This window comes from Stylophora pistillata, chromosome 1 (genome assembly GCF_964205215.1).
Source record: "Stylophora pistillata chromosome 1, jaStyPist1.2, whole genome shotgun sequence".
Classification (NCBI taxonomy): domain Eukaryota; kingdom Metazoa; phylum Cnidaria; class Anthozoa; order Scleractinia; family Pocilloporidae; genus Stylophora; species Stylophora pistillata.
Window position 1 is genome coordinate 5,937,540 of NC_142519.1, and position 27,183 is coordinate 5,964,722.

At 39.2% G+C, this 27,183-nt stretch overlaps 2 protein-coding genes, 1 long non-coding RNA gene and 2 pseudogenes across 4 annotated transcripts; 4 read left to right on the plus strand and 1 right to left on the minus strand.

The window, feature by feature from the left end:
- Window positions 1-389: 389 nt before the first annotated feature.
- On the plus strand, window positions 390-3,486 carry LOC111334605 (uncharacterized; annotated as a pseudogene).
- Window positions 3,487-5,334: 1,848 nt separating this feature from the next.
- LOC111334595 (uncharacterized) lies at window positions 5,335-11,052 on the plus strand. Its single transcript, XM_022940381.2, has 2 exons — window positions 5,335-5,527; window positions 10,470-11,052. The coding sequence occupies exons 1-2, from the start codon at window positions 5,443-5,445 to the stop codon at window positions 10,832-10,834; spliced, it is 450 nt and encodes a 149-aa protein (XP_022796116.2). The 5' UTR covers window positions 5,335-5,442; the 3' UTR covers window positions 10,835-11,052.
- A 145-nt stretch (window positions 11,053-11,197) lies between these two features.
- LOC111334619 (uncharacterized) lies at window positions 11,198-14,205 on the plus strand. The gene is made up of 3 exons (XM_022940414.2): window positions 11,198-11,391; window positions 12,849-13,013; window positions 13,797-14,205. Exons 1-3 carry the CDS (start codon window positions 11,343-11,345, stop codon window positions 14,021-14,023), a joined length of 441 nt encoding a protein of 146 aa, XP_022796149.2. The 5' UTR covers window positions 11,198-11,342; the 3' UTR covers window positions 14,024-14,205.
- Window positions 14,206-14,791: 586 nt separating this feature from the next.
- Window positions 14,792-16,079, minus strand: LOC111334620 (uncharacterized). Its single transcript, XR_002695253.2, has 2 exons — window positions 15,958-16,079; window positions 14,792-15,201 (listed from the first exon to the last, which is right to left on the minus strand). It is a non-coding gene; the product is annotated as an uncharacterized LOC111334620 (long non-coding RNA).
- Window positions 16,080-17,906: 1,827 nt separating this feature from the next.
- On the plus strand, window positions 17,907-18,886 carry LOC148741004 (uncharacterized; annotated as a pseudogene). The gene is made up of 2 exons (XR_016001861.1): window positions 17,907-18,079; window positions 18,334-18,886. The product of XR_016001861.1 is annotated as an uncharacterized LOC148741004 (transcript).
- The last annotated feature ends 8,297 nt before the right edge of the window (window positions 18,887-27,183 follow it).

The following is a 27,183-nucleotide window of genomic DNA, read 5'->3' on the forward strand; positions in this document are numbered from 1 at the left end:
GTGAAAACATTATTTGATTTTCCCAGTTGTTGCTAATTTGTGTGGCCAGGTTGTCACCTCTTTGGCTGTGTATGGAAGGGATGTACAGTTCTGGCTTTGTCAGCATAGGTCATGATACTTACTCGACGGGAGTGTTATTACTCTGTGTCATTCATGTACCATTTGTGCTGTTGCATCTTTTATATGCCTAAAACTACCTTGTGGTGTCATAGATAACTTATTTGTGCCAGATTGTTTTATACTGTCATCTCTCTTCCTTTTATTTTACTTATGGTTTAACTTAGGATTCCAATATTTTCTCATAGCTGAACAGTAAACTGATAAAAGAGCTTTACTTTTGATGTAATTCTTAATAACCATACTACTTCTGGATTTGTGCTTTCAACAGAATGCCACCTAAGAGAGGACAACCCTATGCCGAGAGAGTTAGCAAGAGGCGTCGTGCCGCCAACAGCAGTGCCACTTTAGACTCAGTGGTGCAGCCACATCCATCGCAGCTTAGGCCAGTCGACTTGCAGGAACCTCCACACGCTGCCCTGGCAACATTACAGCTCACCCTTTCGCCAGACGTACTGGCAGCACTGACCACATCCATTTCAAAAGCGATCTCAGAAACACTTCTCAATGTTGCACAACCCCGGCATTCTGCAGCAGCGCCAGCAATCCCGGAACTGCAGTTTGTTCCAGATCCCGGTTCAACTTCAAGTACAGCAGGGAACAGAGGTTCAAGTATTATAAATGATAACCCCACCACTATCAATGCTGACCAAGCGGTAATCCACACTGTCAACAATGCAGTACAATAGGTCACAAGTTCTTTACTACCTGGTGCAGCACCTCAAAGTAAGAACACTTTTTTGTCCACTGCAGTGCCATTGACACACCGTGTACCTGATAAGGTCAAAAAAACAAATATGGTCCAACGAGTATGTAGACTTTTCACTATTGTTAAACAGTAGCTTTACTTAGTCAGAAGATCATTATACCTTCTGGTTAGAGAAGGGTGAAGGTGGCAAGCCAGCTTTAGTTTTAGCACCTAGTCCTAAGCGGCAGACTGTTCAGTCGATTGATCAATGGGTCTCGGCCTTTCAGGTGTTTCTCGCCATCTATTCAAAAAAAGCCCCTTACGATACCCCAGCCCTCATGAAGTATGGGTCAGTCATTAGAGAATTAGCCTCTCAGGGAGCCAATTGGAGGCTCTATGATGAGAATTTTTGGAGCATTAGGCAGACACAGGGTGCTCCTTGGGACCAAATTCACTCTGAGCTTTGGCTTAGGTCTCATTCCTTTCTTCCCAAACTTAGTACCCAGCCAGGAAAAAGTAAACAACGGGGATCATTTATCCCAAAGGGATTTTGTTGGAAGTTCCACAAAGGAATTGCATACCCAGGATGTTCTTACAAACACCAGTGTTTCAGGTGTGGAAATAGCCACCCAATTTCCAAATGCCAACAAGCCCCCAAATAGCCTATGGGAAATACCGGGCCCAATCCAACTTCCCTCCGAAGCACTCCCAACTCCAGTCAAAGTTAAGAGCTTAGCAAAGTACTTATCGGAGTACCCAGAGAAGCTGCGTAATTATTTATTAAGAGGTTTTTTACATGGCTTCCGTTTACATTATTATGGCCCCATAGAGAGCAGGTTTTCCAAAAATCTCGTCTCAGCATTTGAGCACCCAGATCAGGTTTACAAAAAGTTAACTAAAGAGACCCAAGAAGGTCGTATAATGGGACTATGTCGGTTACCGTGAACAATGCCTTATTTCGTTTAGTTGTTATTGCTCTTTGTTGTTTATGACCGGAAATGACTTCACTCAATTTCCCAGAATGTACTTTGTACTCCTAGGTATCACGTAGCTACTTAGTAAAATATAGCGATCCTGCATGCGCTCGAGTCGGTTGATGCTGTAGTTAAGCCTGGAGTTTAAGCGGAGTGATTCTTAGAATAAAGGAGCTGATTAATTAGGAAACGTGTTGGTGCGTTTTGGACATCGATAGACAAGCGAGCAAGAGGAATAAAATTAGATACAAAGAATTAAAAAGAACGAGGTTGCAGTTGGAGGGAGAGAGAGCAAGTTGCGTGACGAGACCAAACAACGGTTGCGAATGAAAGTACCCTTAATGCCGTTCCTCTACCAGAGAAGGAAGATCAAAATTATTCGTTTACCGTTAGTTGCCTCAAAAATATCATTTCACGTAATTTTACCGTAAAAAATAAACGGAAACTCCATTGTATCTCTTACAAATCCTAACCGAAGATAAATTGCCATCTCTGTTCTTCGAATAAGTGAAAATACACTTAACAATGAGAAAAAGAGCACATTTCAAAGAGGGCTCCCTGATTGGTTGTTGTATGTCTGGACTTTGCTCCCCGTGTGTTAAATATGTAATACAATGAGGGTTGTTTACAAGAAAATGACACTTGATCACGGAGCAAAGTCTAATGTGGCGAAATGGAATTTGATTGGTGGATTATCAAAAATTACCTAAAGTTCATGTAATGCAGTGGTTGGTTAGGTATGTTCTGATTGGACTTTGGACGTTGTTTTCATTGTTGGTCGTGGAATGTAAGTTGTTCGGCGTGTGCGTTGCAAGTAGAAGAGCGGAAAAACACATTTTTACTTAAAAATTACCCGCCAACCTTTCTTATCCCGATAAATCTCGACCTTGATCGACGAGACTCTTACGATGGCCACAATTTTAACACTTACGAAATCAGCCCAATATGTCTGGTTAATGTCATTCTTTGGCCCAGTCCCCTGATTCTATGATTTCATTGGCAAGGAAACAACACCCAAATGCTGTGATTGGTGTAAGATTTCGAAAAACTGTCATATGATTGAAGCGAGATACATGCCCTAATGAGGCAATCTGATTGCTGTCTTAGCTCATTATTTGAGACCTTAAGCAAACCACGACGGTGACGGCAACGAGGACGTAGAAAAACAAAAGATCTAATTGGAAGAACAATAGCTCAGCATGTGCATTTTAAAACTTAGTACATTTCATAGCCTTGCTGTGCAAAAAACAACGTGAAATCACCAAAACTTGCTCGTTCACGAACCGAAACCGCAAAGGCAAACTATTTTAATTTCCATTTGAAACTCAACGCTACTTTTATATGTCATTTTGGGGTTGAGTTGTGGCGCCGTATGAGATGGTAAACACATGCAGCAATTTTCGAAATTCTGATTAAAAGTAGAAATTTATTTTTTAATCAACGTCTTCCTTAGCGTTGCCTTCCTGACTGCTTAAGGTCCCTATTGACTCATTAAGGCGGAGCCAAGACACAAAGGCCTTGTAAATTAATGTTTAATCTATTATTTAACGGGCGCATAGTTCAAGCTGGCTATTTTCAATGATGGGAAAATTTTAGACTTTCAACTAAAAGAATAATTTGCAATAACAGTCTCTAATCACAGATGAAAATGCTTATTTTCATGTCTAGAAGTAAAATGACTAAAAATAAAATTATTTTGTTGCTATATGACTTGATCGTAGGCTTTTGGCTTCACTTTTTGACAACTATTTTGAAATTTACCTTCAATCAAAAGAAATCTTTTTCCAAATTTGCAACTTATTTACACCTTATAAAGCTTCTTCCCACTCCATCCAAATGATGGTCAATAAAATCCATTGTAAGGTAGAAAATCAAGCTGTGCAAGCAGAATTATGTCGATTTTATTTCAGAAATAATACATCAGAAGAATATTCTCGAAACTCGGCTGAAGAGTCACCTGTCTACTAGTATGGCCCGTTGTCTTAAATATATATTTTTAAAAACTTGCATATAAATTTTCAAGGAGATACGGTTTCATTGCCCATTCGTCGAATCCTGTTGTTTTTTTTCTTTCCCTCATATAAATATCTACAATTTTCATCAACGAGTATTCTTCTCAGTGCAGGTAAAATTCGAAGATATTTCACCCTACCGGCTTCGCAGCGCAGCGAACGTCTACTGCTATTCGCCTCTACTTCGGCAAATAATTATTAAAAAAAAAAAAAAAAAGCAGATGTATATTCGTGGTATCTAGCACAGCCCTTTCGTGATTAAAATTCTCACACTGTTCAGTAATTATTAAGGTTGACTACGATTAGAAAGGTTCATACTAATAAAAAAAAAAAAAGACGAAAATCACAGCCACGATTAAAGCTGGGCCGTTTCTATGGGCCTTTCTAAGCATTTAAGAATAGTTTCATACTTAGTGTGTGTATCGAGGTATGGATGCACGCAGGAAGAGAAAAATGAAGCGTAAGAGTTGCTCGAGGCGCAGTCTTGGGCAATTCTAGCTTCTTGAAAGGCATCCAAACTCTCCAAGGGCATTCATACTTCGGTGCACGCACACCTAAAAAAAGTGAATTGTGGTTCTTCAAAATAGTGTCTGTATTGCCACCAAGGGCGCATTTGCTGAAGAATGAATCCCTTCTTGAAACTCGAAACTTGCAGTTTTTTTCTGTGAGCGCCAGCCACAATGTCATTTCGACCGACAGTAATACCGGTAAAAGAAGTTTCAGGTGTACTGGTGACAATTTCTTGGCTAGTTTCCTCAATTGACAGTCGGAAATTAATAAAGGCTGATAGTTTCTAAAGAAACTGTTTGGGGCTGCGTCGGTGGGGGTAACGAAATAATTTGGATATATCAACAAAGTTGAAATGGTAAATTGGCAACCGTAACGATTGCAAAAGCTGACGTTTCGAGCGTTAGCCCTTCGCTCTGACGAAGGGCTAACGCTCGAAACGTCAGCTTTTGTAATCGTTACAGTGGCCAACTTACCATTTCAACTTTGTTGACTGTCGGAAAGTTGATAAAAGGGAATGGACGGGAACTTCGCGGTGAAATGCAACCGCAGGCGTCAAATTTAATACACACGGCTCGGCGTTCTTACCTAAAGATAAAAGCCGCGTTCGCTCAGTAAGAATAAGTTACGCCTACAAAAACTGTTGAACCGCATATTGAAAGAAATATCAAATAAACAAATAAATTAAACTTACATGATGTTTAGCTTCACGGACTGTCTACTGTTTTGAAGTGAGTTGGTGTTTTGCTCGCAATTAAGTTCATCCAAAGTTTATTGTGTTCTGACAAAATCAATTATCCAGTTAAAAAACTTGAGTACATCAGTATTCCGTCTAACTGCCTACTGCACAATGATGTAAAATGGTTTTCTGTAATGATTGATTCGGATTAAATCAACTGTTACATTGCCGATATCGCAGTCAGAAAGTCAATTTTGACGACAGCTTCTGGTGCTTCAATGCAGATATTATTAATCACTATTCAACCGGCGATGAGACGTCTTGCAGGTGTCATGAATACAATAATAAACTAAAATATTAATGACTTGCTGAAGTACTTCTTCGCAGAATTTGTGTATGCCGAGTAACGTTGTGAAAACTGCCGGTAGTAGCTCAAACAACGAGCCAACTTGATCCGACGCACAAATGGCAAATTTTACCCGTTCAAATCGGGGCCGTGGGAAAATTTTCATTTTGTTTCCGTTACTCCTAACAAGTTTTCTTCCTAAAGGTAAGTTTGAGCGAGTAATGAAACCCAAATAGAAGCGTCGTTTTGATGTTTACTTGAAAAAAGAAACTATATTTTACTTGTCAAAAAGATCGGTAAAATCCTAGTCGACCACGAATACAGTTAAAACTTTGCTAAAGTTTGCGTGATCACCAGACACAGGAACTGGTTTGCAAACTTAATGACTTGAAATAAAAATTCCCTGAATTCCACATCTTTTAACGAAGCAATCAAGTAATGACATAATATAAGCCTTAAAACAAAAAATCTAATTTTGCTCATGCTGCTTTATATGTTTTAACTAATACATGTAATTCAAGACGATGGGGAAATCCACGCTGACGCAAAGAAATCAGTATCTTTGTTATGCATAGCCCGTCTTTCTTATCATTTCTTTTGTACTCACGGTATTATATTCAAGTAGCCATTTTCGATAACTCCAATTTGACTTTGAACTGCTTTTTCTCACTGACAACTTGAGAAAAATACAGTCATCGGGCGTAGTCCATGTTAATATAAGTGATCACTCTCTTGTGTTTGCCATGCTCAGGGCATCGGAACCGAGAATACGATCTCGGAAAATACAATTCAGATGCCTTAAAAATTTTGATAAACAGCATTTTCTACATGATTTGCGTAATGTTCCTTTCCAAGTAGCTGAAATATTTGACGACGTTAACGATAAGCTCTACGTGTTTGATTGTCTATACGAGGACATTCTTGCTGAGCATGCACATTTGAAACAGGTCCGCATAAGGGGAAATCAAGTTCCTTTTATGAATGAACAATGGCGCAAAGCTATTCGTCAGAAAAACCGTTTGTGGAAACGTTTCATTCGCGAAAGAACTGTTGCTAATTATGAATTGTATAAGAGACGAAGGAACATTTGCACCTCTCTAAGTCGTAAAGCTATTAAAACTTTCTTCGATAAGAAAAGTGAGTCGGAAAACCCAAGGGAGTTTTGGGACACATACCGCCCATTTTTTCATTCAAGGAAAAGCACGCAAGCAAATGACATTAAAAGAACACGATGTCGTGATAACAAACAAAAACAAATGGCGGAGCTTTTTAATAGTTATTTTGTCAACATCGCGGACGGCGTGCCAGAGATTACTGAACAGAGTTATGGAAAAGACGTATATGAGCACGATCCTTCGCAGTAAAGCACTATTTGAGCAATAGTGAAAATCAGACCTGAAAAAAATTTCAGGCCTGTACGGGATTCGAACCACTGACCTCTGCGATACTAGTGCAGCGCTCTACCAATTGAGCTAACAAGCCAACTGGGAGCAGGCCATCAAATTAATTCGACATAAACCCGTAGATGATAAATCAAACAACATCATCTACGGGTTTATGTCGAATTAATTTGATGGCCTGCTCCCAGTTGGCTTGTTAGCTCAATTGGTAGAGCGCTGCACTAGTATCGCAGAGGTCAGTGGTTCGAATCCCGTACAGGCCTGAAATTTTTTTCAGGTCTGATTTTCACTATTGCTCAAATAGTGCTTTACTGCGAAGGATCGTGCTCATATACGTCTCATAACCGCAGTTCACTCATATGTTTCATATGTTTGTTGTTGTTTGATTTATCATCTACGGGTTTATGTCGAATTAATTTGATGGCCTGCTCCCAGTTGGCTTGTTAGCTCAATTGGTAGAGCGCTGCACTAGTATCGCAGAGGTCAGTGGTTCGAATCCCGTACAGGCCTGAAATTTTTTTCAGGTCTGATTTTCACTATTGCTCAAATAGTGCTTTACTGCGAAGGATCGTGCTCATATACGTCTCATAACCGCAGTTCACTCATATGTTTCATATGTTTGTTGTTGTTATGGAAAAGAGTTGGATGCGCATCCTAGCATTCAGGCGATTTTCAACAACAATGAACAGCTCGCTGTGAGAAACAAATTTGCTTTTCAATATACTAATAAAACCCAATTGGAAGCTTTGTTACTCAAAATCAACTCCCGAAAATCCTGTGGTCATGACAGAATACCACCGCGACTGGTAAAAGAGTCTGCCAACGCGATTGCTGGTCCTATTGCTGCAATAATGAATCACTCGATCAGGACAGGACAGTATCCGTCGCGCTGGAAATTAGGTCAAGTTACTCCTTTATCGCCTCCCGGTTAGCTCAATGGATAGAGCGCTGGACTGTAGTGCGGGAGGTCGAGGGTTCGAGCCCCGGCCGGACCAACACTCAAGGTCTTATTATAATTGAGAAGAATTTGCTATATTTCTATAACATCAAGAAATGGTTAGATATTCTAGTCTTCTCGGATAGGGACGAATAAATGGAGGTCCCGTCTCCTGCAGGGTTGGGGCAGGAGACGTTAATTTCCCACACACGAGATTACTGTGTGATGGATGTCCTCCCCTGGGGTGGGATGGGTGGTTTAGGACAGCAGGTCCACATCAGCTATTACAGCTGCCAATTAATCAACCTGCTTAAACAAATAAATGAACTGAACTAAAAAGGACGATGAACTGAACAAAAGCAATTATCGACCAGTGACCGTTCTACCTGCGCTCAATAATGTTTTCGAGAGGCTGCTTTCAGCTCAAATGGGCGATTTTTACCAAACCATATTGTCTAAATACGTATCTGCGTACAGAAGGCACCATAGCTGTGAGAAATCTTTGCTTAGGCTGACTGAGCAATGGAGGCGTAGTCTAGATAATAAAGAGATCGTGGCGGTTATATCAATGCATTTGTCAAAAGCTTTCGACACCGTACCTCATACTTTGCTACTAGCGAAACTGAAAGTGTATGGTTTGCATGAATCCAGCTGTGCCCTTATCGGTGACTACTTCACAGATAGAATGCAGCGAGTGAAAATCGGTGATACTTATTCGGATTGGATGAGCGTGAAGCGTGGCGTGCCACAAGGCAGCGTCCTGGGACCCATGTTTTTGAACATGTTCCCCAATGAACTCATCTTTCACATTAAGTCTGTAAAACTTAACACTTATGCTGATGACTGCCAACTGCACACATTTGACGTAGACCCAGTAGCCTTGGAACAGCGGATCAATCATGAGGTACAACTAGCAAACAAATGGTTCGAAGACAATGGGATGAAAGCCAACCCCGCTAAACACCAAGGGATGGTTCTTGGCAAAACCGATTACCCTTTCTCCTTCTCAACCACAAGATGCCTGGAACTTTTTGGAATAATTCTTGATAATGAACTTAATTTCAAGGAACACATCCTCTGTATGCAAAAAAATAAATAATCAGTTCAGTGTCTTCAAAAGATTTGGCAAACTTATTTCTACCGAAATTATGCTTCGCCTTTATAAAACGTTTATGTTACCCTATTTTCACTACTGTTCAATGATATGGCACTTTTGTAATTCAGAGGACTCTGTTAAACTGGACACCTTAAATAGACGTATTTTAAGATTTGTTTTAAAGGACTGGGACTCGAACTATGATGATCTTTTAGACAAGGCAGGTGTGTGTGGTTTAGCCAACAGGATGATACAAAATATGATGATTTGTATATTCAACTGTCTCCATCTTGATAAATATCCGTGCTATTTGAAACAACTGATCAAGCTAAGATCTACTGCTTAGTCCCTAAGGGGCACCAATATTTTATCACTTCCTAATCCGTTTACAACCACATATGGTCTAAATTCTTTTAGCTATTCACCTGTTAAGTACTGGAACTCCCTCCCCGACCACTTTAGAAAGACTGTAGATTGTAGTGAATTTAAGCGCAAACTGTTAGTGCACGGTTTCTGTTAACATTACATTAATTTTACATTATATTATTATATTATTAATTATTTTTTTTAACTTTTTAGCCTTGTTCTTGCTGTAACTTTTAAAATTAGTACTTTGGATCGGAGATACTAGCTTGTAAGCTACACTGAAATCCGAGGATAAATAAGCTTATGTATGTATGTATGTATGCATGTATGTATGTATGTATGTATGTATGTATGTAGAAAAGATTAATTTACTTCGCGACATTGTGTCTATCACCCAGAGATTCAGACTCGCTTAGCCAAGGCCGTTCCGTTCCAAGAACTGAAAAGCGTTAAAAATTCAATGGAAGTTTATCGAGAACACTTTTAAGTAGCGTCAACTGAGGAAATATTTAGTTGAAGCTAAGTAAATATCTGAATGGAGCCAAAACGTTACAAAGTGGATGGATGACCACGTAAACTTGTGGTGTCGTTCTTAGAAGTCATGAGTGTCATGGTAAGGAATGGATAAAAACTTAGAATACTCTCCTACGAGACAAAAATAAATCGGCCTCGTTTCTTTCTGCTCGCGTTCACTTCTTAAAATATTTCTCCTTTATCAAATCTAATTTACCCTGCTAATCTCTCTATTGTAAGTCTCCCACAAAATATAAATTCTTAAAACTTCCGTTGACTCGTAACATACAAGCAGAAGTGTCATTTCAATATTTCAACGTGTAAATCCATTTATAAACCTATTACGTAAGTCAGGAAGGCGCGACGTTAAGTCTCCTAATATGGCTCAACCATCAGAGAGTGACAAAACATGCTTGTCAAGAAGAAACCAAGACGTTTGACAACGATATCCGCCTGTAATTCTTCATCATCATCATCTTCGTCATCATTATCATCTTCATTACTATTATGATTACAATTATTGCTATTATTATTATTATTAGTAGTAGTAGTAGAAGTAGTAGTAGTGGTAGTAGTAGTAGTAGTAGTAGCAGTGGTAGTAGTAGTAGTAGTAGTAGTGGTAGTAGTAGTAGTAGTGGTAGTAGAAGGATGTACTTAAACGTGGCGCTCTGGTAGCAAGTTAACTAAGCCCAGCAAAAAAAACCTTATCAGGGAAACCTACAGTTAACAACCTCTTCAGACACATGAATAATATCGTTATCGTTATCATTATCGCGATCATGCCCATCATCATTTTTAAAACCTAACCTTACATATAATTTATATCTCTTCTAGCATTTAGCCTTCGCTGTAAGGCCTGCGAAAGCAGAGAGTCATGGGAAAACTGCGACAAAAACATGACGACCAAAGAATGTGCCGTCCAAGAAGAGAGATGCGTTAAATACGACTATCATGTGACATATGATAACACTACCATGCCACAATCAAAGCGTTTTCAGCGTGACTGTTTGCCTCAGGCCCAGTGCTCCAGCAGTGAACTTCAAGCTTGTAGAGACCTCGACAAACTTGGTATGGAGATGAAAGTAACGTGTCACGTGTCATGTTGTGCAGAAGACTCTTGCAACTCTCAAGTGAAGACGAGTGCCTCTGTTCAAGTGATGATTGTTATTCTTCTAGCTGGGGGCATCTTTCATATTTAAGGGACAGTAACAACAGTACTCTTTATTAAACACAATGAACTGCTTTCTAGAAAACTGCCTTCTTGATAATCAATCTTAGTGATTAAGCGTTCTCACATTAGCAAAATTTTACATCGAAAAGGTTATTGACATTTTTTTTTTCAATGTCAAGAAGACTTTTATTTCTCACGGTAATGTCATCGTAATGTCAACTTTGAATAAAGCTATTGATTCTCGGATTTAATGATAGCGTCTTAGCAGAGATTTTAACTGACCCTACTCCTTGATGATTGATGAAAATATTATGGTGGGTACAATTTTTTCCTTTGGTGTTTCTCCATCTGCATGCAACTCGTCCACCGATCTGTTTTTTAGACAGCTCAGTAAACAGAGCAGCCTAATTATGCAAACATCATTTACATATGTAACTTTCTTTTAGAAACGATTTATAAAAACATCGGTTGGAGAGAAGCCAATCAAGAGCATTAAGTTTTTGAGACGCACTGCCAGAAAACGATCTCAAATCAAAATGAAAGTGCTCTTAGCAACACTGGTTGTAGTTTCAGTCTTTATGCAAGGTACGTATTGCTTCTTCCTAAATGGCGATGAAAATAAATCAGAACCTTTTTGACACTTAATGGCGCGCGTAGAATGTGATTATGTTTCTTACCTGCACAAAGTATTCGTGGACATTATTGCCGCCATTTCAAGCTTTTGGGAGTCTTGATAAAAAACTGATGAACAGACCTCATCATTCAGCGCCAGAGACGTCCTGGGTTTCGCTTTCCTCAAAGTTGGTTTGTAACGTTCGCAAGTAGAACTGTAATCATTCATTAGAATTTTTCATTTAATCCGACGAAAGCTATAAAGATTAGGTGCATCGCGTTGTCGTTATATGAAAGTCAATGGTACAATTTCTTAGTTTGCTATTTTGCCACATCAAAATAAGGCCCATTTATTTTTATCCTCGTTTGTTTGCGAAAAAATTGCTTTGTTCAGAAAAAGCAACCATATACGTAAAACAAATTTTTAGTTCATAAGAAAGTTTGGGAAAATGCCAGATTTAAAATTTAAACGTATTACTTTTTAAATATAGGTACAGAACTTATTATGGAAGTTTTTGCTCCGTTAACTATCTGAAATCGTTGCTAAATTTTTCTGTCCTGTCAGCCTATTAAAATTCCAGTTGATTAAACATGACTTCATGTATGAAATAATAGTTAGCCAAGAGAAAGGTTTATTAGCTGTTCGAGTTTCCTAAGCAAATGTTATTCTCTTCAAGTCTTCTTTTTCGTGCACCGTAATTTAACACGAAGCAAGAACGTGACGCTATGGGATCTTTATCAAGCATGAACGTTTCAAATGGGCACATTAAAGATCACGCATTCATTTCTTTATAGCGAACATCTCAGAGAAAGTTCTCTCTGTTCAAAATTCATTTTCTCTTTAATTTCTTTAAACCTAAAAGGAAAAAAAAATAAAAAGTTGTAAGTTTAAAATCAGTCCGGTGGAGTGTGGATGGAGCTTAAAAGGTGATAAATTGATAAAATCTGAGCCTTTCCCTCCCTCCGTGAGGTTTCAAAATTCGAAGTGATAGTCTACCACTATGCTCTAAGCCATGTAGAGGTCGTCAGTGGGATGGATTACGTGTCATAATCAGATCCTCATTATCAGTGCTTCGGCACGAGCACCAGTTTTTCGCCCACTGGAAAGTTTGAGGCCTTGACCAACGTGAGCCCGCGAGAAATCTGCAAGGGGTTTGGCAGTGTCATTAGTGCCAGACCCCCGGCAAATTTTTCCCGCACTCGTCTCAAATCTCCCCACGTGCAGAGAAAGGCGTGTCTTGCAACACTAGTAGTAGGGGCTTGCAATAATCAGTGGCGGATCAAGGGGAGGGGCACGAGGGGCCGCCCTCGCTATTTTGGATAAACAAAAAAGCCCCCCTCTAGCTCCCTTAGCTCAAAGGTCTGGATCCGCCACTGATAAGCATTATTAGTTAAAAGCGATTTTCACACCTTGATGTTTTATTGTTTAGGATGGTCGATCACGTGCTATCGTTGTGGTGGGGCTGCACCAAGTTGTGAGGGGTCTGGCTCAGCGACGGTGAAATGTGATGATTCATCCATGCCTGGTTCTGTGTTCGCCTGTCAAGTGTACACGGCAAAGTTTACGTCATATGACGAAATCAGAGTGTTTAAAAGTAAGAAAATCCAAAAGACAGTGTGAGACGTGTTTAGGATAACAAAGATGTCAAAAAAAAAAAAAAAAAAAACCAGAAGCGATAAGGTGAAATGCGAATACAGTTTTGGGAAGTGATTTGAGGCGTAATTATCATGGTGTGCACATGATGTTTCAAGTAAGTGATCATAACATGACATGATAGATTGAGACAGCGTGACGAGACATCTCGAGAAAGTTTTAACATACGGGACATAAAAATACGCGATAAACGTTAGATATTACGTCATGGTTTGCGTGACAGATATGACAGGAACGGGATGAAATGATGTAATGTAAATAACTTGAAACAAAATGACGCAATATCTATGGCGATAAAAGTGAAATGATCATGCGTGACTGATATGACACTGCATTATGTAACATTACACCACATGAGCTATCAAATGTGACAAACGTGACATAACTGTGATCTGGAGATCAAATTACAGACGTGCGGTTATATAACACTCCATGATAGATATGACAGACGTGACACGGTATTGCATGACACAACAGGACTGACATGACATTACATGAGGGAATGACATATCGATATATCGACATGACATTACATTCGATGCCATGCAATGAGAGGGTATTACATCGCATGGAATTCTGTCACATTCGATACGATGATGAGAGGTGAAACAAAATCAAAAGTGTTTGGATAACACTTTCATTTTGTTTACCCAATTAACATTTCTCAACCCTGGAAGTACTTTGGCCTATGTTAAAAAAAGGATTTGATTTTCCTTGATAACAGGTTGCTGCTTGTATGAGGACTGCAACAAAGATCCCTGTAAGGAGTTCGGGAAAGAAATAGTCTGCTCTAAGATGGCCAGTTGTCAAGAAGACAAATGTAACTTCGATTACGACTCTGCCAAGGCTTCCCAGCCTCCCACGCTTCCCTCTGAAGCGAGCAGCGTTACTTTGGGAAAAGTCCTGGAAGCGACTCTTATCATGGCACTATGTATCTCATTGTTCATTTGAATATTTGGAAAATTTTCTTTAGCAGACATCATTTAAGATGAACTTGCAGCGTTTGATTTATTGCACGGTGTTTAAAAAAAAACTACATGAATTATGCACAAACTACACTTAGTTGAATCTTTTGAGAACTTATTGTAAGGCCAATTAAGAGAATAAAATGATTAAAATTAAATAAAGTAATATTTATAAACGCACTCCTTGCTTCTAGGGTTTTATTGCCACCAGTAGCAAGGCAAAAAAGGCCATTATAATAATTTTAATGCGACAAGGAAACCATAAATAAAATAACATTAGGAAAGAAACTGATAATGAAAGTACGAATTCAGTCTCCCTACAAGTCCGTATTATGGCAACGGTTCGCACAAAGAAATGGAGAATAGATTCTTCTAAAGGTTTAGAACAATCGAGAATTTCAACTATGGTGGCTGATTTAAAAAAATTTTAGAGCGGAAACCAACAGCTGGAGCCCTGCCTTTCTTTTTCGCGACTCCTCCTTTCTCATTTATTTCAGTACTCAACCATTCTCCCCGGCATGAAGTCCTTTTTCACTATTCCCCGTCCGTGAGGGTTTATTCGTTATTTATCTATCAATTTATTTATTTTTGATTGTATTCCATAAGGCTTACTTTTATTCGTCTTTTTCTGGTTTAATTTCTAGCTCTCTTAGGTGTTCCCCTGGCAAATGAAAAAACTCCCCTAACCTTATTCCTGTTCACAGTTGTTTCTGTCAACAGTAGTATTTGATTCTAACACGACACTTCACCGGCGTCACATATACTCAATGTTTATTCATTTTCTTTTATCACATTCACATTTAATTTTGTATATTTAACTGATCTAAGCCCAAAAACCGGAATAGCTCTACAGTCTTGAATCATTATCCTGCACCTAATTAGTCAATGAAAATCGAGAATAAGGAAACCATAGATTGTCGTCTTTTATGGCCCCTCAGCAATCTTCATCTGCTTCCTGACTTGATCTTTCGTCTTACATGGCCGAAACCTCCACCGGTCGAGCATCAGCAACTAGACTGAAGCCTTCGTCAGCCCCAACATTTGCATCTTGAAAACTGAAGCCATCATCCGCTTCAATACCAGACTCATCTTCAAGGAAATATTCTCTCATTTCACTTTCCTCTTTTTTGTTCGGGAAAGCTATCGCAACACTGCAAACGATGGCTATAACAAAAAAGATGTACAATTGTTTCCGTTTCTTGATACATAAAACAAAATTAAGTTCGACCGTAATAGAAATTTCCTCTTTTTGTAATTATTGTGATGAACTACAAAGCGCCCTTCTGCCAAGTCACTGTCCCACTGGTGGGACAAATATTTGAGCTGTGGGCTCATGCATCGGCTAAGCTTCGACGCAATCAGTTGGAATATCTGTGTTCGCGCCAAAACTCGTGCACGTGACATTGCTGTGTGGCATGCGGTTTCGTTTTTGTTTTTGTTTTTTATTTTACTCTCGCCATTCTGTCTAGAGTTGTCGTGTAGTTCGTTGCGTAAATAAATCATGCTAAAATTGAACGTACTCGTCGTCCTGAATCCTCGTTAAATCGCCGGAACAATCTGGGAGGACTTTTTCTTTATCTATCGTGAAGAAAAGGACTTATCTGGCACTTTTATTATCTTTAAAACTCGAGGAATCGCTGATATATTTTAACGTAAAGCCAAGTTGTTCCGATGAAACGTTTTTCTTGAATAGATCGTGTTTTGGGAAAGGGAAATTTATTTAAGGGGCTTAACAAAAGCATTCTAAATTGACAAGGTCGACAAAAGCCTCTTTCTTTTGAGTTCCTAAAGCGTTTCTTCTTCGTGATATTATTTCCTAAAAAATGGTAAATTACCTCTTCTTATTCGCGTTTACCATTAGTATATCACAAAACCAAGAGAATCAATTGCCTCTTGACATGACTGAAATTATTCTCTTACCCAACAAAAATAGCGAAAAATTCTTCATGGTGCTTTAGGCCTGGAGTTTTCACGGCGGCAAAGATTCGTTGGGTTGGTGGAGTAAATCAGACCTCCAAACCAGATATAATGATTGCTTGACTTACGTTGTCTCTCTTTTATTACCCCCTATCAATGTAAACAAGAGACGTCTATTGTCAACATTTAGTTAACAGGCGAGCGCAAAATTAATCATTACTTTGATGTGATGTTTGATGAGCTGTAAAGAAAAATAATGAGACAAACGTCCATTGATGGTACGACGTGTAAAGTTTGTTGAAGGGGTCCTTGAAAGCTCTGCCCCTTTAAATCCCGCACAGCTGGCAGACACATTGGTGAAAAAAAGTTTCACTCAATTTATGAAGCGTGGTATGTAGTGACGACAAAAAAAACTGATTTCGCCGAAAGGAGATCGTACATAAAAGACACTTCCCGTCCAGATGCCATAAAGCTCTGATAGTTTTTTTTTTAAATAAAGAAGTCACACTATCCTTTTCCCCAAGAAATTTTACGAGGGGCACAAAACGCCTATTAGAATGTCTCCATGCGGTTAACCATTAGCCATTGAACGGCCAAAAAACTGATAAATTGCAACTTCAATTCGCAAAAAAAGTTTGATTGTAAATAAAATTTCTGGGGCAGCAACGGAAAGATATCAACCGTTGTAAAATGGCCAAAATTTCAACTGTTCGCCGCAAAAGCCATCACCCTTTGGAGACCTCCTATTGACGCTTGTTGTACTATTTCATTTGAGCCATCCTCACCGACGGCTACATTGTTAGAGTTCGAATATAAACAAAGAGAAATAGAAAAACCAAAGAAATTGCATTTCGAATCCAATGTGACTATTTATCATGACAATTATCACACTCTAAAAAATATGGATGTCATTTTTTACCGTGACCGTGGTAGATGTTGTTTAGAGTTAACCAGCTGTCAAAACACACTTTGTGGCAATGAAACATTTGAAAAAATTAATCAACATTGTTTTTCTCTAGTTTGTTTATTTGTTTGTGCTCAAGCTTTACCAGTTTAATTAGTTCCAATTTTTTTTCTCTTCTCTCGTCGTCGGAAGAGGAATTTCTCCGTTTCAGTATAAAAACAGACCGTAGAGATGAAAATTCTACGATTGAATCGCATATCGCCAGATACTCTTAGCAGCTCCCAACTAAAACTCTTTTAAAAGATTTGTGATTTTGTGAAAACATATCTAAAAATTATTTTTTGATTTTCAGGATTATAATTCTCAGTCGTAAGCTCTCGTGGATTTTATCATTAAGCAGTAAAAAGGCAATAAAATTGCAATTATTTCAATCAGAGTAACTGTGCTTTGAAGCTGCGCGCATGTTATCCAATTCAATTAAAATCCCGCATCACCAACAAACAATATAAATATAAAAATCAAATTGTACTCTTTGTTATTTACGATGCACGTTTTCCAATAAGTTCTATCGAAAAGGCATTGTCCAAGATTTAGTGAAAAAAACTAGTGGAAAAAGGTAACCCTAGAGATGCAAAAAATGTCCGCAACTAAAGCGAGTTGTTCCGGTCAAGGATCTTCAAATGCGGTTGAAAACGATCCTGAAAATCGGTAGCAGTTCATAACCAAACAAAATACAACAAGTGAAATAAGAAATATCTCAAATTTGACTGATACTAGCAGAAGGGAAAATATATATCCTCGTGGACGAACTGCCAAATATCCAGCGAGGATAAATTTCATCGTTGCGGGTCTTTAACCCTGTGGTGCTTTTTAAATACCGTTAGTCACTACTACCATCTAAGCTACGCCACCTTACATCAGAGGCGAGGTAAAGTTTTCAGTTTTTTCTAAATGTGATCTCCTTAAAGAGTTTAAACATAGTTAGTAGAGGGGGACTGGTTAGGAAAGCCGGCGAACTTCTAAGAGTCAGCCTATTGTTCGTGGTTTTATGTTGAAAGTACCGTCACGTGACCGCGACCCTGTACACAACACCAAACAAACATGGCGTCGGTAGGGACTTCTAGTACTGATTTTTTGTTTGGAGACGATTTTGATGCTATATTTGAAGCTTTACGTGAAGATGAAGACTTCGAGGACTATTTAGAAGCTGTTGTTGAGAAGGTTAGTGTATAAATATGCGCTTATTTCGCGGAATTATTATGATTTGTACGCGATTCTTCACGCGAATTCAAGGGCCGGTAGCTTATACACAAGCTAAAGTTTTACTCAAAGAGTTTTATTTATTGCTTTTGCTATTTCTGTCTTAATATTGTCAGTGCACATTCCTTAAATAATTCTATAATTAATAGTGTAATTTTCAAAGCAAGAAAGCTTTTATGGCAATGCTAAGGTAGATATCTGTTGTTCCCTTGTAGGTTCAAAACGAAGGAGTTTCATGTCAGTTTTGCACGAAGATTTGTAAAAGCAAGCAAGGCTTAAGTAGGCACATAGCTGCCAAACACAAAGACCAGGACCAAGCTATTAAGACTAAAAGGAAGAAGGAGACAGCGTTAAAATATGGCGTGTTTGCCCAGCTCGTGAAAGACACGACACAGAATATCGTATAACGTGAATTTTTCCTCAAGTCCTTGAAAGACGAAGTCAAAGATTATTGTCTTGAATTTGAAAAAACTACTTCGGAATTTATAACAGTCCAAAACCTATATGATTCCTTTATTTCCAAAGGAAATTCTGAAGCTTTCTATGCCAAGTTTTATGGGGAAATTGTGCTCAACTCTTCGAAATACTTCAAAGGACTTCCCCAGAGAGCAGCAAAACTCTTCGCCACCAAGCTAGCAGACACTTCTGCGCCATGCCAAAGAAGGATTGGAAAAGAAGTCTGCTAAAGATGTTGTCACAACTGTTTCCTTGTCTGAGAATGAACTAGCGGCCATGCAATATTTAGGAGGATATGTCCCCCTCTACTAACTATGGTTTAAAGGAAGCGTATCAAACAGAATTTCACATGAAACAGAAACATTTAAACACGAAGGCGCGCTATATAAGGAAGTCTTCCCTGGGAAGACCTAGGCTTATTTGTCACTGACCGTTGACGTGAGCTAACCGCCTCCCGGTTAGCTCAATTAGTTAGAGCGCTGGATTGTTGTGCGGGAGGTCGAGGTCGATGGTTCGAGCCCCGGCCGGACTAACGCTCAAGGTCTTAAAATAAATGAGGTGAATGCGCTACCTTTCTATAATATCAAGAAATGGATAGACATTCTAGTCTTCTCGGATAAGGACGTATAAACCGTAGGTCCCGTCTCCTGCATCTATTAATTAGTTAGTTTGGTTAGGCAGGGGACGTTAAAGAACCCAGTCACGAGATTGCTGTGTTATGGTCTGGCCTGTTTACTGGGAACTTAGGGGAGGGGGCATCTTCAAATGCGTTTCTTTCGATTGTTTGTAAACTGCTGATGCAGTCCGGCCAAAGTCCCCCGAAAAGTGTTGTGATGCGCATTTGATCATATCCACATGTTAATTTGCGCAATATAAATATTAAATTAGTAATTAGTATTTAGTATTAGTCAAATTTAAATGCTGGTAGACGAACAAAAGGAGCTAATGAGATGTCTATTCTAATTTTCCTACGCTTCCTTCGTCTATCTGATTCATCATCACGGGTTTATTACGAATCAACTTAACGGCCTGCTCCCAGTTGGCTTGTTAGCTCAATTGGTAGAGCGCTGCACTAGTATCGTAGAGGTCAGTGGTTCGAATCCCGTACAGGCCTGATTTTTTTTCAGGTCTGATTTTTGCTATTGCATAAATAGCGCTCTCTGCTGCGACATAGTTAGTAGAGGGTCCCCTCTACTAACTATGATAAAGTCCGTTTATCAGAAAGAGTGTTTAGCCAGGCAATAGCACAAAAGCAACTACAGGCTGTGATTACGTGATTACACATCTTGAGTCCATGACGGACAGACGGGGAAAGTAAACTAAACAAATCACAATCATCGTCATCATCATTTACTGCGAAAATAAAATTTATACACGTTCAACCGCATGGTAGGTTGAGGAGACCTTAAAGAAACCATTAGGCTTATAGGGTGGTCTTCCTCGATGGTCATTATGTTTGACATATTGTTATGGATCATTTCATCAAAAATCAAATCATCAGAAGCCACTCGAAGAAATAATCTATGTTGCGAGAGAATGCCTAATTCTACCTCACCAATCCGATACCATTCGGGATCACGTGAGATTGAGCACGTGACCGAGACCCATGAGCGATTGAGATCCATGTGGTGAAGACGTAATTTTGTCGACTCTTGCTAAATCCCGTAAAATGTACCTGTATTTATCAGCGCTACGTCCGAAAAGTTTCCAGCTACGTGTCCAAGATTTTATGGGAGCCGATCATCAAGAGTTTATTCGAATCCTTGATTTATTTCTCGAGCTTTTGTATCAAAGATGGCGGACGAGAGTTCCTCTCCCTCCCAGCGCAGAGAGCGTTCTGCAAGCCACACTACGTCTCAGCAACACGAATCCTTCAATATAGACGATCTACTCAGAGATACTAATCCACAAGTGGATCAACGATGTGATTTAGGGGAGCAAGCTCCTCAAAAACCACCAACTAAAAAAGGCGCGAAAAGTGGTGCAGTTTCCAAGTCGAAGGCTTCAACGGCCAATCCTACAACTTTAGAAAGCACCTCAAAAGGGAAACAGGTGAAAGCGCCTGAGATGGATACAACAAATGCTCTACTTAAAGAGTTAGTGGGTTACATGAAAAATTTCATTCAGGAATCCAGACAGGAAAAATCACAAATCGTAAACACGTTGAATTCTGTGAATGAAACCATAGCGGCCATGACAAGTCAGAGGGCCGACGATACCAGCATGTCGGAATCTGAGCCTGAAAATTCAGAGCCAGAAGATAACCCGCCAAAAAGGCAACGTACATCCGACAACTCGGACGCTGTGGAAGATGCTATTGCAAATCTTCTGCTCGTTGGTGAAAGCACTGGGGTAAAACACGACGGAGAAAACTCAACTCTTTCTTAAAAGAGCTAGTGAACGAATTTAACGATGATACCACCGGGCCAGACATTGATAAAGAGCTGGCGGCCATCGTTAACGGGTCTATGACCAAGGCACTGCCTGAGGACAAACTAAAGGCACTAATGGATAAATACCCTAGATCTAAAAACTGTGAATCGTTTATTGTGCCCAAGGTGAACCCAGAAATCTGAACAAAATTGACCTCAAACACGAGGTCAAAGGATATCAAACTACAAAAAGTTGAAAAATTTCTGTGTAAGGCAGTGACCAGTCTAGGCCTTCTAACAGATACATTGCTAAAAGTAAGAGATGACAAATCCAAAGATGATAAATCTAAGCGAGAAAAGAATATATCTGATATTGCTAAGACAGTACTTGACTCTGAACGTTTTATTGGGCAAGCCCAGCAAGAGCTACATCAATTTAGACGCTTAGAAATTAGGCCTGATCTTAACCCAGAATACAGGCAGTTGTGCACTTCACAATTGACAGCAACAAAATTCCTGTTTGGGGATGACCTTGCGAAGGTGGTGAAGGATCTTAACGAAATGAACAAAATGACGGGTAAATTATCCCACTACAAAGGCAAGAGAAAATTTGCCACTAAAGACAAATCTTTTTTGTACAATCGCCCCCACCAGTATCACAACAAGTCACACCACTGGTACAAAAACAAGGGGCAGTACAAAGGCAAATTCAACAAGAAGAAAGAGCAGAGCAATCAGTCAGAGCTCAATCACAGCCTGAAACCGAGGTAAGACCTCATTGTACTTGGGATGTATTTTTAAATTGCACTATGGATAAATTGCAAACACTGATTAAATCATTTCAAGCAGGCCAATTGAAAAAATTTTCTAAAAAGTAGTTGCAAATAACTTCTGATGCTTGGATTCTAAAAACAATTGAAGGTTGTGACATTGAATTCATACAAAGGCCTCAGCAAATTCAGAGGCCTTTCGCAATCAAATTAAACCAACAAGAAACCTCCATAATTGATGAGGAAGTTGATAAATTGTTACAGAAAGGAGTAATAGAATTGACGTCTCACTCTAAAAATGAGTATATCTCAACCATTTTCATTAAGCCCAAGAAAGGTGGGGGCTACAGATTGATATTCAACCTTGCTAATCTAAATAAAAATGTACAAAAAAGACATTTTAAGATGCAGACTCTTATGTCTGCTGTTAATCTTGTCACACAAGATTGCTATATGGCTTCCATTGACTGGAAGGACGCCTATTACTCTTTACCTGTAGCACCTGAATATCGCAAATACTTGCGGTTCATTTGGAAGAACAAACTTTTTCAATTCACCTGCTTACCAAATGGCTTATCAAGTGCCCCGCGAATTTTTACAAAAATTACCAAACCCTTGTTTTCGTATCTACGAATAAGGGGATATCTTAACTCGTCATACATATTCGCTCCGACGAAGGGCTAACGCTCGAAACGTCAGCTTTTGTAATCGTTACGGTGGCCAATTTACCACTTTTACTTTGTTGATATATCCAAATTATTTCGTTACTCCCACCGACGCAGCCCCAAACAGTTTCTTTCGAAACTATCAGCCTTTCGTCATACATAGACGATGCCATTGTTTTTGGGGACACTGTAGAAGAACGCAGGGATAACGTCATAGAAACAGTAAACAAGAGTTTGCAATTGGGTTTTGTAGTTCCCCCTAAAAAATCAGCTCTTGAACCATCTCAGGAAATTGTGTTTTTGGGGTTTCTCATTAATTCAAAAGACACGACGGTCTCCCTGACCCCTGAAAAGGCTGCTAAGCTCAAAACTTGCTGCAACAACATTTTAAATAAACATTCCGTATCTATAAGAGAAATTTCTCAGCTTATTGGCCAAATGGTAGCCAGTTTTCCTGCTGTAGGGAGAGCCAAAGTTTACTATCGCAGGCTTGACAATGAAAAATGTAGACAGCTGGAAAAATCAAAGGAAAATTATGATCAGATATTTGACATTCCTGTTTTCTGTAAAAATGATTTACAGTGGTGGATAGAAAATACTGAAAATGCAAAAAACCCAATATCTCATGGCCAGCCTGTATTAGTCCTTCAAAGTGATGCATCCAAAAGGGGATGGGGTGGTGTAAGACATGGAACATCTACCGGAGGTTTTTGGACTCATGATGAGCAGACAAATCACATTAATTATTTGGAAATTCTTGCAGCTCTCTATGCTTTAAAAGCACTTTATCCATTAGAAAGCAATACACACATTCTCCTTGAAATAGATAATACTACAGCTGTAGCATATGTTAACAATATGGGTGGAACTAAGACACTATGCAATGATGTAACCCGACAAATGTGGGAATTGTGTTTTTTAAAAAATATCTGGCTCACTGCTCGACATCTTCCTGGGTCTGATAATACACTTGCTGATGCAGAAAGTAGGAAAGAACATGATAATACTGAATGGAATTAAATACCCATATATTCAGAAAGCTTATCCAAATATGGCTAGAACCAAGTACTGATTTGTTTGCTTCAAGAATTAACTATCATATTAAACCCTTTATTTCCTGGCGACCTGATCCCGAAGCAATATCATGTGATGCATTTACATGCACATGAGGAAAAAAATTTTATGCATTCCCTCCTTTCTCCTTACTATCCAAAGTCCTTGTGAAAATACAAGGCTAGGGCATTTTGATTGCTCCATGGTGGACTACACAACCATGGTTCGCAAAACTAACTAGAATGTTAATTGTTCTCCTCTTCTGCTCCCTAGATCAACATCAACTCTGATACTTCCTCACAAGCCAACTGTAGTACATCCACTGCTACCCAAAATTACTCTGGCAGCATTTCATGTATCAGGAAATCACTTGAAAAATACAGAATTTCTGAACAGTCAAAAGACATTATCATGTCCTCTTGGAGAGGGTCTACACAAAAACAGTACAATGCCCACAATATCGTTTTGTCGTCAGAGGAATATTAATGTCAGCAAGCCATCTGTAGGAGCTATTGTTGATTTTCTTACAACTCTTTATCACAAAAGTTTGAGTTACGGCGCAATAAACACTGCACGTTCAGCTTTATCATCATTTATCTATCTTGACACTCACATAGCAGGTCAACACCCTTTAGTGGTAAGACTCATGAAAGGAGTCTTTAACAACAGATCATGCTTTCCCAAGACATCGGTTTCATGAGATAGACAGTGACAAGATAGACAGTTTATTTGAAAAACATTGCAACCGAAGGTTAAATTACGTATTCATTTACAAATTTAAGAAATATATAAAAATGGTAACATACTTAAAATATTAAAAATTAGGTTACATAAATAGAGTCAGCTTATACAAAGCGTGCGCAAATGATGAAAGATAAAACTATCATGGTACCTGTTCGTACGAACCACAGGTAAATTAAAAGCGCGCTTTTTCCTCAATTCCACCCTAGATACATTCCTGAGCGGCAGGAGCTTATGCAGCTTGTGATTTGGTACAAGAACGTTAGAAAAGAGCTTGTTGGCAATATTCTCGCGCCGCTCATGCAGCGAGATAAGCCCAGTGCACGATAGCGCCTCGTCATATTCTTTATCAGGGAAGATTATACGTAATGCTCGCTTCTGGCATCTTTATAAATCAACTGATAAATATTGAGGTAGGCTGCTGTGAAAGAGCGCGCATGCGTATTCCATAACAGATCCAATACATATAAGATAGAATAAAACGAGCTCCTTAGACTTAACCTGGGCGCGCTTTAATTGGCGTAAGAAGTAAAGCCGCTTGTTGACTTTCTTTACTATCTCATCTACATGTGCGTTCCATTTGAGATCGACGGAGAAGGTGACACCTAACATTTTAGCTTTATGAACGTACTCTAACTCCTTACTACTGACCACAATTGGGTCGAAGTCAGGTGGGGATCTTGAAAATGAGATGCGTAGCTCCTTACATTTGCCCTCGTTCAACTGGAAACCGTTCATAGCTACCTGTCTACTTAGATCATCAACAATCCGCTGGAGATCACTGTTCTGGCTCTTTTGGACAACCTCAGATATTGTGGTGTCATCCACGTACTTCCACATATTCCAGTTTCCAGTAGGCGACAGATCGTCAATCATAATCACAAAGAGCCAAGGGCCGAGCTTTGTGCCCTGTGTCCCCTACATGGGATACAAATATAGTTTTACAATATCTAAGAGATCTGGACACATCTGATCTCAAGAATCTGACTCTGAAAACAGTAACCTTAACAGCTTTGTTGTCAGGCCAACGTTCACAAACACTCCATCTCTTAGACCCGAGAAATATGTCTGTGTCCCAGGACCTCTATAAATTTCGAATTGGTGACATTCTTAAACATAGCAGACCTGGACATCACCAAACTGAAATTGAATTACCAGCTTTCCCTCATAATGCAAGATTGTGCATAGTCACTATACTCAATGAATACCTATCCAAAACACAAGAGAATAGAAAGGACAAGTAGCAACTGTTTATTAGTTTTATTAAACCTTATAAAGCTGTTTCTAAAGCTACAATATCAAGGTGGGTTAAGTCTGTGCTAAAAGATGCTGGAATAGACATGTCTATATTTAGTCCACATAGCACTAGATCTGCCTCCACTTCTAAAGCTAGTAGGTCTTCTGTACCCTTGAGTACTATTTCGAAAACAGCAGGATGGTCACAAAGTTCTACATTTGCTACATACTACAAAAAGCCTCTCCATCACCCTGAAGAATTTGCATTATCATTACTGCAGTAACTGACCATAATCCTGACTGCTTATGGTTCTTAGCAGTAACGTTGTATTTCTGTTTGTAACCAAGACTTGTTCATATTGTTTTTTCTTGTGCTTTTGACCTTATTAAAAGGCTATACTTTATTTCATTTTTTTTTTACTTGCTGTGTACTCATGACTGCAAACTTTGAACATCTCACGTGATCCCGAATGGTATCGGATTGATGAGGTAGAATTCCCAATTTAAACAAGACTTACCTGTAAGTTGAAGTTTGATTGGAATTCTACCGAGCCAAGAAGATACTGAGGGATTACGTGCCCACCTCTTATGTCCCTCCCTAAATTTTACCACTGGAGTTTATTCGTCCACACTTTGAAGCATGGGTCTCGGTCACGTGCTCAATCTCACGTAATCCCTCAGTATTTTCTTGGCTCGGTAGAATTCCAATCAAACTTCAACTTACAGGTAGGTCTTGTTTAATTTGGGAATTTTAGGACCTGGGTAGAGTTTTGTAAACTACTTAAGATAAACAGGGTTAGGGGTAGGATACGTTAATTTCCCACGCACGAGATTACTGTGTGATGGATGTCCTCCCCCGGGTGGGATGGGTGGGTGTTGGCCCTGAAAAGCCCCTATAGGGAGTGGGGTCAATTGACCTATGTACGTATGTAGGTATGCATGTAAGTCACGCGATTAGAAAGGAAAACCCTTTCTCAGGATCTCGTGCAGTACAGTTACTTGCATCCTGGAATTATAAGCTTGCATTCTGTCAAACACGCGCACGAGAATCGGTTAAATTAAAACAGAGAGACGAGCCGGGCAATTTGCAGTGCTGGACTCGCTATGCTTTAAAAATTCTTATTTATTTCCAATTGCACCATGAAAGACTGATGGCCGGCGATAAACATTTAATTTTTAACTTTTCATCCGTACATTAAGCGATGCTGTGTTTTTTTGCTTTCCTCATGCAATTGTAAACAAGTCTTCCCTGTTAGCTAACTGTTAGTAGGTGGTGGAAATCAATGTAGTGCCTCACAAGTATTAGGCTCAAGCCTGGACAAGAGACAAAGTGCTTTTTGCGTTATATAACATGCAGCGCCTGCCACGCAAATTTCCATTAACCAAACCCTGAAAGTATCATTAAGATTTTGACGGAGTAGAGGCAATCAAAAATTTCATTAACGAAACAGTGTGATTCAAATGTTTTGATAATGGCTTGTAATTACTGACAGGGTCCTGGTGGGCCAATTTTCTTTTTTGAATTCTAAAGGGAAAAATAGTTCACTTTTTAAAATGTTTCGTAAATAGAGTTGTCCTTGTTTCTCGCTTAGAATATTGGGCATCTAGTCAAAAGAAACTCGGTTAATTTAGCCCAAGAAAACTCAGCTCAGTCTAGATATAGTCTTTGAAAAGGAGTCTGGGTAGAACCAGAATTTCAGCCTTAGTAATTGTTAATAGAGTATGCAAGCATTCTTAGATCGCAAAATTAAAAGAAAATTTCACTCGGAATA

Coding starts and splice junctions, on each gene's coding strand:
- LOC111334595 (XM_022940381.2), top strand. CDS start 5,443: ATGGCAAATTTTACCCGTTCAAATCGGGGCCGTGGGAAAATTTTCATT. Junction 5,528..10,469: donor AACAAGTTTTCTTCCTAAAG/GTAAGTTTGAGC, acceptor TATCTCTTCTAG/CATTTAGCCTTCGCTGTAAG.
- LOC111334619 (XM_022940414.2), top strand. CDS start 11,343: ATGAAAGTGCTCTTAGCAACACTGGTTGTAGTTTCAGTCTTTATGCAA. Junction 11,392..12,848: donor AGTTTCAGTCTTTATGCAAG/GTACGTATTGCT, acceptor TTTATTGTTTAG/GATGGTCGATCACGTGCTAT. Junction 13,014..13,796: donor CGAAATCAGAGTGTTTAAAA/GTAAGAAAATCC, acceptor CCTTGATAACAG/GTTGCTGCTTGTATGAGGAC.